Here is a 14,145-nt window from a genome sequence, read left to right as displayed (position 1 = left end):
AGTTTAATGACGCGTCTTGAGCGCAAGGTTTGGTGAAGAAAAACAAAGCATCAAATACATGCACAGTTAAAACCTCCGCTAATGCACCTGGATGCACAATGGATACGCACCGCCTGTGTTTCATGTGGGTAAACTTGATGACATCACAGTTCTGCACACATTGTGTGTAGTTGAAAATGGCAAGCGACAAGTGGAGAAAACGAGCCGCTAATAGAGAAGCCCCCTGTGTTATTAAAATTTCCTGTCTCGGAACATCTTTTCAGAAAAACTTTTACAAAACAGGCACTGTTTGCAGACATCGCTTGGCGCGTGTTGTATACTGGTAATACATCGATATATGATTTTTCATTTACACCGACATCTCCCAGGGAAAGATCACACACAGAGCCGCAGCAGGCGAGCCCAAAATTGCACACACACTCTTCCGTGCTTAAGCAGGCACTAAGTGCTAATTCGGACTAGAACAATAATGAAAGCACTTTGGGTGTTTTATGATAAGGATGTGGGATGTCCACGTACGATTAAAAAACTCGAGCCCCGTTACAACATCCCTTCTCGTATCCATTTTAATATCAAGGTTCCTTCTATAGTGATGTACAGTTTTCGAATGTTTTCCGAAAGATTTTTTTAGTTAAGGTCTCTAGCTAAAATTAACCATGGTTTTACTATAGTAATACTGTAGTAAACATGACTGTAACAACCATGACTGCTGTCACCATGGTTTTCTTACCAAAAATCATGTTTTTGACACAATTTATCATGGTTTTACAACAGTAATACTGTAGTTTCCAAATAGTAACCATAACAGTAACCATGTTAGTTTTGTAGTTACTATGATTTTACTACAAATACCATGATTTAACTATGGTTAGTGTAGTAAAACCATGATTTTTATAAAGTGCAAACCTTTTGAAGTGTTCAACTGATAAGAGTAAGAGTAACAGTTAAGAGTATTCTTACTTTAGATTTGGTAGTAATATTTTTTTTTCTAAACATTGCAAAAAACGAACCGTACCGAAAATGACCCTAAAACCATGATACAAACCGAACAGTGAGAAATTTCATAATGGGATTTAACATCTTGTGCAGCGATTTAAGTATCCCCGCACATTCCGTGTTCACAGCGTGAAATTCCCACATTTTCACCAACATGTAAAAACGAAAAATTAGTAATCCACACATCGGAACACAAGAAATCAACAGTTTCTATCTATAGGACTGAAAATCCATGTCTCTCCATGCATATGTCTCATCATCATCATCTCTCTCCGTGAAGCATAGACTGTGTAACATGCATGTGCTCTCATAAAGAGACAACTCTCGTAAAAGTTTTATTCCCACTGTAAAAAAAAGAAAACTTTTTCTCTCATTAATTCGCCTTTAGAGATGAAGCGCCGAATGAGACGTAATAAACTTTGTTAAACCCTAGTTATACACGTGTCTAGAAATCATGAGCTGCTCAATATCCAAAATGTAAGTATACATTTAATTAGGTAATGTTTCAAAACGTAAACATTAATTCAACATGATAATGCCGTTTGATATGTAAAGAAGCAAGATCACTATGGCTATCAGGTTATTATTATCAGAGCTGTTCAGCTGCAGGGTGAAGATGAATATTTGAAACAGTCTACTTCATATCATCCTCATAAAACACCTGTTACATGTCTAATTTCTGGACCATACAGGTATTTTTGTTTTTGTTCTTTGTATATCAGTCAGTGTTGGTCTTGTTTGGGTTGTCTGATTTCATGTTATATACACATTGTTAATTCACAGATTCGGCCTAATATCTACCTACTGTATATTACACATCACAACCAATTTAGTAGCAAGTCTGTTCTCTCAGCCAATAATCAGATCTTTACTTGAGCGTACAATCTTTGATCCTTCTTGTGAAAACACTACACATGGGCAAAAATTGCATGACAGCATGACTAAACGGGTGACCGAAAACCCATCATCTCCTCCACAGAACTCTTGGCTTAAAAACACATGTGTAAATGGCAGGACGGCTGAAGTTAATATGAGGCATTTATGAATTTATATCTGTAAAACGCATATATGGGATTACATAAGGCATAAATCATATCTTGCAAATTACAAATGTGATTTAATTTTGGAGGACATTGTATTTTTTATTTTTTTCTCCCCAATTTGGAATGCCCAATTCCCAATGCGCTCCGAGTCCTCGTGGTGACTCACCTCAATCTGGGTGGCGAAGGACGAATCTCAGTTGCCTCCGCGTCTGAGACCATCAATCTGCGCATTTTATCACGTGGCTTAGAATAATAATATTCGAATACACTGTTTTTAATGTGGATTACAACACTAATCTGTTTAGGAGCTACTTTTAGCATAAAAATGCTTCATGAATTACTCTTAGATGAAAATGTTACAAGTCCTAAAGTTAGGGATGACACGCCCCTAATTTTTAAGGGTTGCTCCTAAATTTCCGCATTAGAAACTACTTTTAGCCTCAAGAACTTTTGTAAATATGGGCCAAGATATGCAGTCATCAAATGGACTTCAATCAGATATGACCTCAAATACAAAGACAACTTCCAATTCTCAAACAATTACATTTTTTTATTTGCTTTGAAAATCACAATATGAAATTGTGAATGCCAAAGGCAGAGCAGCTTTGGTCTTTAGCAAATTCAAGACCACTAACCCACTGAAGGTTGGAAATTCTCCCATCTACAGTAAGAATAAATAGAGTGAAGTGAAATAAGTGAAACAGCAAAATGTTATTCATTCCTCAATCAGCTCTAAACTGCTTTTCTTAACAAGTATCTTTATTTTGTTTTCCAGTACAAATTTCTCAATATTCTTAAAATAATATAAACTCTCTTGATAACCAAAATTGCATAACTGCAATTTGCTCCTTTTGCCCAAGTAGTTTCTATAACTTTTGCATGATTTTTCCAGGCATTTGTGAATATTGGAATGGTTAAGGATTTTCATAAAAAAAAAAAAAAAGGATTTGTAGAGGTTGGACTCATAAATTATATAAAATAACTCCTAGCCAATTAAATATTTAGCAGACCACACTAGAAATCTGTTCACTACAAATTTCCTACACTACAAATGAATTTTTAAGATTGAATCAATCTCCATGACTTTTTACATTATTTTCAGGATTTCCATGACCTTGTGAACCCTGATAAGATATAAAGGTTTGTTTTACAGAAAATGTATCTTGAATTGAAGTGTATTTTGACTGCCTGGCAGATTTTTCCCAACCGTTTTATGCATAAACAAGTGAAAATAACAAACGAGCCGTAATATCTTAACAGTGTTGCTTATCAAGTCAAGCTATTTATTGTCATTGTAAGGGTACAAGTTTAATGCAATGACCTTTTGGAGAACAAAAATAACTTTAAATATACACCAATATTAAACAAATAAAAGAACATAAAAATGTTAATGTAAATTAAAGAGATATGTTAAATAAAGACATGAGATATAAACTGGAAATATATCAGATGAATATATTAATTTAAGAACTTTATATATTTTTACTGGAAAACAAGAATATTTTCAGTGTACTGCAGATCATCTGTCTTAATCAGGATACACATCTCTAGCTAACAAAGATAAACCGACTGATAAACAGATCCTATTCCAAATACAAGCCACAACAAATTGCATCTTTGGCTTTTTTTCAAAAACAACAGCTATGACAGATAAAGGAAAGGTTTTATCTGTGGATTAAACTTGACTTTCTGTCATCATAAACTGTCACATGAAATCAAAGAAACAAGGGATTTGAACAAAACATGGCTCTCAAAAACCGAATGATCTCTGCAGAAACAAGCCAATCAAGTTTTCCGCATTCACTTTAACTTTTTTAGTTTGCTTTGTTAAGTCCAACACAACAACCAAAAAGATAATCACATGCCTGTTCGTTGGCGCATAAACCAGGGAGAAATTTGGGACACAAGCAGTTCAGAGCTTCAGCCAAGTGCCAGACTGATAAATCCTCTCCAAGGTTTCACACCTTCCCTTTGGCAGCAGGATCCATTCAAAGTCTTGAGTTGGCATCTGACGCCTTTAGGAGTGCCAGCTCCAGTTCATTTCCATTTCTCACGCTAATAGCTGCCACAAAGTGACCTTGCTTGTTTCCTCTCAGCAGCTCCGCCTTTATCTCCCCCATCAGCCCCATGCAGGTGAAAACTAATCCACCACTGCCACTATGTGCTCAAAAAGTCGTGCCCATCTCCACATTGTTAATAACAGCCACTGTGTGCTGTGATGACAGAGCCTGAAATCTAAAAAGCCTTTGTCTGCTAGATGATAAAGTGAGTGTTAAAAATTAGCCACGCACAGTATGGGGTGTGTGCTGACCTGCCATGTGAAACAGAGGCAGAGTGACTGATAATTGTGGGCCATTGTTTGTTGCAGGTCAACAAACAAGACTCCAGGGGTCACAAGTTAAACTCACCATAGGGGTATTTGGTGTCCAGCTTGTTATCAGCACTGCGAGACCAGGGCAGCAAGTCATCATCACAGCCGTTGGGCATGCCATTGTAGCCAATGCCTACTATCTTGTTTTCTTGATTCACAATACAGGCACCAACCTGGAAAGAGTTTTACAAGGTTTATTTTCAAATAATTTTGAGAACCATTATTACCAACAAGAATAAGGCCATGTCCAAACTAATTAGTTTTAATTTGAAAACACATTGATTTCACTTTGTTTAAGCCTCTTATCCACACTAGAATAGCGTTTTCCTAAAGTAGAATAGCGTAGGCCTAAAAACTACACAAAAACTAAACATTTTCATTAGCATATTTTGTGTCAGAATGAAATACATTTAGATGCTTATAATTAGAAGTTAATAGTTACAAGTTATTCATAATTTTCAACTCTTCCCAACTAATGCTTCCAAGACTATCATAAATTATTCTTAACAAAACCTTATCTAAACAGCTAATTAATTTTACCTTGTAATATCAAGTAAATTAGCTAAATAACAGAAAAAAACTAGCCAAACCATGTTTGCAAGGCATTAAAATGATGATGCAGTACTGGCCGGAAAGAGCGCAACATTCTGGTTCCGGAAGTAAAAATCCCATTAAATTTTTCCATTGGGGAATAGATTTCTAAAGATAAATTATAAACCTTTGAATACAGACCTATCATGAGCTCCAATTAATTGATGTTATATGCTTCTGCTGAAGCCATCAGTCCATCCCCCCCAAAAATTCATAAAAAATAAAAAAAGGTGTAATTGCAGGATTTCTGGTGAAGTACTACACTCCCCATGAACCTAAAGGGAAACGATCCACCAATCAGAGAATCACAGCAATCAATGCATGCTAAACAAGCCCTACAGTGAGTTCAAGTCTAGAAGGTAACCCCCTGGCTGCCCAAAGTCTGACGAGAGATACATGCGATGTTAACACTGCCTAATTGGAGCCACACAGAAACTCTACACCTACCCCTACTCTTAACCTTACCACTAAATCTACCCCTAAATCTAACCTTAGTAACAGCAAATGAGACTCTCGCAAGACTTTGGCTGTGTTACTTTTTACCCTGCAAATAACGGCCACTCCCATGATGCAATCTAGTCGTCTACCTACACTCTAAAGCTACTTTAAAATGTATGTACAGTTGTGCTCAAATGTTTGCATACCCTGGCAGAAACTGAAATTTTGGCATTGATTTTGAAAATATGACTGATCATGCAAAAAAAAAAAAAATAAATAAATAAAAAAAAAAAAACTGTCTTTTATTTAAGGATAGTGAGCACATGAAGCCATTTATCATCACATAGTTGTTTGGCTCCTTTTTAAATCATAATGTTAACAGAAATCACCTAAATGGCCCTGATCAAAAGTTTACATACCCTTGAATGTTTGGCCTTGTTACAGACACACACACAGCTTTAAATGGCAATTAAAGGTTAATTTCCCACACCTGTGGCTTTTTAAATTGCAATTAGTGTCTGTGTATAAATAGTCAATGAGTTTGTTAGCTCTCACGTGGATGCACTGAGCAGGCTAGATACTGAGCCATGGGGAGCAGAAAAGAACTGTCAAAAGACCGGCGTAACCAGTTTATAAAGATGGAAAAGGATATAAAAAGATATCCAAAGCCTTGAAAATGCCACTAAGTACTGTTCAATCACTTATTAAGAAGTGGAAAATTCGGGGATCTCTTGATACCAAGCCAAGGTCAGGTAGACCAAGAAAAATTTCAGCCACAACTGCCAGAAGAATTGTTCGGGATACAAAGAAAAACCCACAGGTAACCTCAGGAGAAATACAGGCTGCTCTGGAAAAAGATGGTGTGGTTGTTTCAAGGAGCACAATACGACGATACTTGAACAAAAATGAGCTGCATGGTCGAGATGTCAGAAAGAAGCCTTTACTGCGCTAATGCCACAAAAAAGCCCAGTTACAATATGCCCGACAACACCTTGACACGCCTCACAGCTTCTGGCACACTGTAATTTGGAGTGACGAGACCAAAACAGAGCTTTATGGTCACAGCCATAAGCTCTATGTTTGGAGAGGGGTCAACAAGGCCTATAGTGAAAAGAATACCATCCCCACTGTGAAGCATGGTGGTGGCTCACTTATATGTTGGGGGTGTGTGAGCTCTAAAGGCACGGGGAATCTTGTGGAAATTGATGGCAAGATGAATGCAGCATGTTATCAGAAAATACTGGCAGACAATTTGCATTCTTCTACACGAAAGCTCCGCATGTGACGCTCTTGGACTTTCCAGCATGACAATGACCCTAAGCACAAGGCCAAGTTGACCCTCCAGTGGTTACAGCAGAAAAAGGTGAAGGTTCTGGAGTGGTCATCACAGTCTCCTGACCTTAATATCATCGAGCCACTCTGGGGAGATCTCAAACGTGCGGTTCATGCAAGACGACCAAAGACTTTGCATGACCTGTAAGCATTTTGCCAAGACGAATGGGCAGCTATACCACCTGCAAGAATTTGGGGCCTCATAGACAACTATTACAAAAGACTGCACGCTGTCATTGATGCTAAAGGGGGCAATACACAGTATTAAGAACTAAGGGTATGCAGACATTTGAACAGGGGTAATTTCATTTTTTTCTTTGTTGCCATGATTTGTTTTATGATTGTGCCATTCTGTTATATCCTACAGTTGAATATGAATCCCATAAGAAATAAGACATGTGTTTGCCTGCTCACTCATGTTTTCTTTAAAAATGGTACATATATTACCAATTCTCCAAGGGTGTGCAAACATTTGAGCACAACTGTATATAACTGAATATTTTGCAATAAAATTAAATATATGTTGTTCATTTATATTCAGCAACTTTAAATCTATTGTTTAATATTTTTCCATCATTTTTAATTCAATGATGTAGTGAACGACGGACAAGATGGAATTCCAGGGGCACCAGTTTATGGCAGGGCTCCTCTCTAACTGTCATATTATAGAAAAGTTGCTAAATTTTGATTGGATATTTATGGACCAACACCAAAAAATGGCAAGCAGCCATCAGATAAAGCTGCTCAGACGACTGCTAGACTCCTCTTATGGGGCAGGAAGGCAGGCCCCAGATCCACCTCAACATTGGAAGAGACTTCGCATTGGTAGGGGTGTACCGATCAATCGGCCAATCTTCGTCTTAAGTCTGTGATCGGCTGATCGTGCCTAGAATCAGGGCCGATCTTTTTTGCAGCATGCAGGGAATCACACATACACTGCTACTCTGATGAATGAGCGCTTTCTCAGCCCTTGCTTCATGACAGTGTGGCCTCTGTAGGGTGAATTGTTGGCAATTCTAAGTATTCATGAATTTAAACTTCAGACATGTTGTTATGCAGATGAATCTGCAGGTTTGGTTTTAAAAATGTGTAAGAATTACACATGTATGAATATTAAGTTGCCCATTTTCTAGAGTCATTACGGTAGTAATTCTGACTCGCTGCACTGTGAGCACAGAGGATTAAGAGACTGCAAACAGGTATAAAAAAAAAGAATTAAACAACAAATAAACATGCGTATATAAATCTGAATATACGTGATGTAACGTGAGTCATGACAATCAGACGTTGTGTTGAGCAACAGAGACTGTTTGAGCGATCATGAGCACTTTCAGCTTCAATCCCTTCAATATGCTCACTCGCAGTGTCAATCAAACATGTGCGCTCAATATCTCATCAGTCACTCATCTCAGCGCTATTCTGTGAGGATCCCAATTTAAATCAGATTAATGTTACTAATCACAGCAACTACATTTTTACCATAACGGCACCGCGTCTTCACGCATTTGCTTAATAATTTATGATTTGTGTTACAGCAAAATGCCAATGACAGTAAACAAATCATAGATATTGATTTCTCGCTGGAGCAGTTTTAGAGCTTGTAATGGATATATATATTTTTTTTAATTTTCTCTGCTGTGTGATGCTCTCATGGTTTTTGCTGCTTACCAGTGTGTAACAATGACCTTTTGATATTGACAACAGAACTATTCATCACTGTTTCAAAACAAATAAATGTTAGCGATTCACAATTAATGTAATTTTGATGTAATTTTGTTATCTTTATAAAAAGATTCCATTCGTTACCATTAGTTAATATCATGAAACAAACAGTGAACAATATATTTTTACAGCCTTTATTAATTATAATGTTAGTTAATAAAATTACAATTGTTCATTGTCAGTTCATGTTAGTTCATAGTGCATTAACTAATGTTAACTAATACGCTTTTAATTTTAAAAATGTAATAGTATATGTAGTAACTAACATTACATACATTAGTTCACGTTAACTACAGTAATGTTGTTAATGTTAACAAATGAAAACTTTTTCTAAAGTTTTACTGTAATTTTACTGTGTGGGGCATAAACATATAACTGCAATTAGATATATATATGGCAGATTAGTTTCTCAAACCGCATACGCTGAGAATCACCTGCTTGCATGTGAAGGAGCCATCTGAGACATTTAAACAAACAATCATAGTTTTGTTGTTATGTGCCATAGTGTTACTACAATAATAGACCGGCATACAGGGGCCTGGGTAGCTCAGTGGTAAAATACGCTGGCTACCACCCCTGGAGTTAGCTAGTTTGCTAGTTTGAATCCCAGGGCGTGCTGAGGTCAGTGGTAAAATACGCTGGCTATCACCCCTGGAGTTAGCTAGTTTGCTAGTTTGAATCCCAGGGCGTGCTGAGTGACTCCAGCCAGGTCTCCTAAGCAACCAAATTGGCCCGGTTGCTAGGGAGGGTAGAGTCACATGGGGTAACCTTCGCGTGGTCGCTATAATGTGGTTTGTTCTCGGTGGGGCGCATGGTGAATTGAGCGCGGATGACACGGTAGATGGCGTGAAGCCTCCACACGCGCTATGTCTCCGTGGCAACGCGCTCAACAAGCCACGTGATAAGATGCGCGGGTTGACTGTCTCTGATGCGGAGGCAACTGGGATTCGTCCTCTGCCACCCGGACTGAGGCGAATCACTATGCGACCACCAGGACTTAAAGCGCATTGGGAACTGGGCATTCCAAATTGGGAGAAAAAGGGGAAAAATCCCCCCCCAAAAAAATAGACCGGCATACAACAACATCTCCTTTAAGCTGCCCTGCATATCAGAGCCGTGACAGACTTACCGGAGCTCATGACATTTAAAGTGCTTGCGTATTTAATTCTCTCTCTTGCCTCAACAGTTCATTGCAACTTTTAACTGTCTTGTCTAATGACATAAATGCAAATATCAATAACACTTATCAAATACTGTCTATCTGACTACTATCTGCAAATATGTGGATACCTCGTTTAAACAGAACCTCTAGACCAAACTAAAACAAAACTAGACCAAATCCAGAGATTTCTGCCTGTTGAGTGCTTATATATCATTCAATTTGAAGCACAAATTCTATCAGCCTATTCAAATGTTGCATGATGGTCAGTCCGTGATGCTCCAAGCAGGCGATCAAGCTAATGCGCACATACCGTCCGTGGTTGCTGGATTGCTATGTGCACTGCTGTTACAGTATTTCCTTCTTCCTAATATATTAACAACTTCTTTGTGTGCAAATAAATTACTAAAATTGGATGACTAAATAGAAACCAGAAGAAACTGCAATTTACCAATTAAAATACAATCTTTTTTTATTTTATTTTTATTTTTACAAAGGTAAGTTTTTGTTTGAAATTTAGAGTAAATATAGTGCTAAATAAAAGTTTTTAAAATGTATTTTTTAACAATTTATGTATATGTTATTTACTATACTAAAATGTTTGCTATATCTTCATTATATGAGCCACTCTGCTCTCTGGAAATCAGCACTGGCCATTAAAAAAAAATAAAAAAACCTATCGGTCGACCACTAACCTCCAAATGCAGCATGTTACATAACTGCCTATGTGGCAGCAGTGGCTGAAACAGAGAGTTGCCACAAGAGGACAAAATCATCCATACATATGCTTGGAGTCCTTAAAATTGACATGAACTGCAACACATCCACTCTATGTTCATGTTAACTGCAGATGTTTGGTTTACAAAATAATTCACAGACGTTTACCATTGCCTTTGAAATGGTTTCAAATCAAAAATCAAATCACTTTTATTGTCACACAACCATATACACAAGTGCAACAGTGGGTGAAAGGCTTGGGTGCAGTTCCGAGCAACTGTAGCATCTGGACCAATCAGACACACAATTATTCATTATTTAATGAATCATCCAACAGACGTCTCAAGACCGTAAAAAGCAAAGGTTCAAGTAGGCCCAAGCAGACTCCGAGATGTCTGCTCCCCCACTAATCATTATCAGCTATTACTCCCCCTTTGCTGACACTGGTCCAGCAACTAGTGGACCTCAGAGACATTCCAGGTGGGGGAAGGTAGCCACATGCAAAGCAAAGGAATGTGGGAAGTAGTAACTCACTCCATTCCCCCAAAGGAAAGACACATAAAGCCCATAAAACAGATTTTTCTTCATTAATTTATAGACAAACTGAACATGCATATCCTCAGGACATTGTGTGTATGATTATTACTGTCTCGTATAGTGTCTTTTGTACTGTATACCGTTTTGTGCACTTTATGACAGAACCACTAGATAATATAAAATTATTGGTATCATGCTTCCTATCAAATTAATCCTTGTGTGATGCCCTAAACATTGGAGTATAGCACCCCCTTTTAGCATGCATTGAATGCTTGTTATATTAATCAGAGCATAAAGGGGCACAAATTGCTAGCTTACTCCAATCATGCAAATGAGTCAGCTTCCAAACAAAGGAACTTTTCCCGCTGGAAAATTGCACCTCTCTTATTGGTCAAGCCAAACTCAAGAGAAGTGACCTCCCTCAGGAGTTAAAAGGCATTATCAGAGTGACCTCCCCCTCTCTTCCCCTTCTCTTTCTCCCTTCTGCTCATGGTTGCTGCTCGTGTGTGACCGGAAACACCCGTGAGTTCGCGGGCCGGCAGGCCTTAACACACCAAGCCATGTGTAACTTCCTCGACCATAACGGAGTCAAACTAACACCGCAAGTTCATCATAATTTCTTCATTCAACACGGAAGAAATTGATTGCAACTTCAACACCATCGAATCAAGGAACCATCAAGACTTTCTCCTGAGACTGCATCCGGGCTCTCTCTCAACAGCCAAGGCATTGCAAGTATCGTACAATTAACTAACTAAACAGAGGTTTAGTATAAGCTGTGAACCCCTTTGTTAACAAAGGTGCTTTGAAGTAAGGAACTGATGGTTCTTTCAGATGGTTAAAGGACTCGTCATAGCTTCATTCACCTGTTCTGTTCCGGTTTCATTCACTTTCACTTTTCCATTTCCCATGTATTTGTGATTTGTGTGTATGTGTTTGTTAAGATTAGTTATGTGTTTGTGATTTAGTTAAATAAAGCTTTTGTGTACATTCTTGCGAGTTGATTCTGGTCTGCTTGTACATCAACGTCAATTTAACGAGTTGATCACAGCTACATGCTAAGAAAGAGTTATTTTTCTGTGGCCACGAAAATATACTTTCTGAGAGATTGATAGACGATCAATACTGAGTGTTCGCTGGACGAACAGATTAGTTTATTGTAATATTCATTCAGCTACATCAAGTTAATTCTATTGACTGATCCAAATATTTATAATTAATTATGAGTTATGGTTAATTATTCATATTCCCCTTTTAAAGATAATTTGACTGTGGTATATTTTGATACATAATATCATCCCTGTTTTTAAAAGATGTCGCTTCAAAGCTGTACCTAAATATGTGTAATATTATTCTCATGTAGCCATGAGAATATTATTACTCCAATAAGAGAATTAATCATAATTCCCTTATTAAAGCTAATTCCTTACAATAGAAATTGTGAGCGTATACGAGACATTATATTACGATTTTAATGGTGTAGAATTTTATTCAGACAAATAATCTAGTTATTTGTCATTTATCTAATTTATAATGGTTGGCGAACGTGACTAATTCCGTTATAAATTTCCTTGCATAATAATGTAGAATAAGGACAGTTTAATTTAATTCCTAGCTCACACATACTGTTTCCCTACATATAATGGTGGGAGAATGCGTGCAAAGACCTAAATTAGTTATTTGATGTAATTCGCTACACAACATAGCAGTCATGACAGTGATGAGACATATACTAATTTACAATAAACATCAGATTTACACAACACAATTTACATATCTAATATACAGTTACACAACACAATAATAATATACAATGTACAGTATACAATACACACAATATAGAATACACATACACATAATATAGAATACACATACAATAAAAATAGTAAAGTATATATAAAATATACAGTAGGATGTATTGTACTGTATTAACATTCAGGCTGTCGGTTGATAGTCAGTTGCCAGTGTGTTAAGAGAGAATTTATGTCAGTCCAGTGTGAGATAAGATTGTAATAAATTAATAAAGTGCAGTGTTGATGTATATTGATCGTGAGAGATAAAGAGTTCAAAAGTCTGATTGCTTGGGGGAAGAAGCCGTCATGAAGTCGGCTGGTGCGGGTCCTGATGCTGCGATACCGCCTGTCTGATGGTAGCAGTGAGAGCAGCCCATGGCTCGGGTGGCTGGAGTCTCTGATGATCCTCCGAGCTTTTTTCACACACCGCCTGGTATAGATGTCCTGGAGGGAGGGAAGCTCACCTCCGATGATGTGTCTGGCAGTTCGCACCACCCTTTGCAGGGCTTTGCGGTTGAGGGCGGTGCTGTTGCCCTACCAGGCGGTGATGCAGCCATTCAGTATGCTCTCTACAGTGCTGGTGTAGAACTGTGTGAGGATGTGGTGATTCATTCCAAACTTCCTCAGCCGTCTCAGGGATAAGAGGCACTGGTAAGCCTTCTTCACAATGGCCTCAGTGTGGACGGACCATGTGAGATCCTCTGTGATGTGGACACCGAGGAACTTGAAGCTGCTGACTCTCTCCACCGGTACTCCATTGATGGTGATGGGGCTGTGTTCTCTGTCTATTCTCCTGAAGTCCACCACAAGCTCCTTGGTCTTGCTGATGTTGAGGGAGAGGTTGTGCTCCTGACACCAGCATGTCAGAGTGAGCACCTCCTCTCTGTAGGCTGTTTCATCATTGTCAGTGATCAGTCCTACCACCGTCGTATCATCAGCAAACTTAATGATGGCATGGGAGCTGTGTGTTGCCACACAGTCATGTGTGTACAAGGAATACACTGTACACTGCGGGGCTCCAGTGTTGGGGGTCAGTGATGAGGAGATGTTGCTGCCTATTCTAACCACCTGGTGTCTGCTTGACAGGAAGTCCAGGATCCAGCTGCACAGCGAGCTGTTTAAGCCCAGAGCCCGGAGATTCTCATCAAGTCTTGGAGGGCACTATGGTGTTGAATGCTGAGCTGTAGTCTACAAACAGCATTCTCACATAAATGTTCCTTTTATCCAGGTGGGAGAGAGCAGTGTGTAGTGTAGATGCAATGGCATCATCAGTGGAGCAGTTGTTGAGGTAAGTAAACTGCAATGGGTCCAGTGATGCAGGCAGCACAGAGCAGATGTAATCTCTAATTAGCCTCTCAAAGCATTTGCTGATGATGGGGGTCAGAGCAACAGGACGCCAGTCATTTAAGCATTTTGGATTGCTAAGTTACAGGCACAATGGTGGAC

At 38.5% G+C, this 14,145-nt stretch overlaps 1 protein-coding gene across 1 annotated transcript in view; it reads right to left on the bottom strand.

Annotated features, from left to right (window-relative positions):
* Nucleotides 1-14,145, bottom strand: part of dctd (dCMP deaminase) — an 81,496-nt gene that overhangs the window by 50,904 nt on the left and 16,447 nt on the right. The window contains exon 3 of the mRNA XM_051703028.1: nucleotides 4,448-4,583. Within this exon, the coding sequence (XP_051558988.1) occupies nucleotides 4,448-4,583 (136 nt within the window). The remainder of the gene's footprint in view (nucleotides 1-4,447; nucleotides 4,584-14,145) is intronic.

Source organism: Myxocyprinus asiaticus, chromosome 7 (assembly GCF_019703515.2).
Source record: "Myxocyprinus asiaticus isolate MX2 ecotype Aquarium Trade chromosome 7, UBuf_Myxa_2, whole genome shotgun sequence".
Classification (NCBI taxonomy): domain Eukaryota; kingdom Metazoa; phylum Chordata; class Actinopteri; order Cypriniformes; family Catostomidae; genus Myxocyprinus; species Myxocyprinus asiaticus.
The sequence above is the reverse complement of the archived record's forward strand: the minus strand, read 5'-3'. Positions and strand labels throughout refer to the sequence as shown.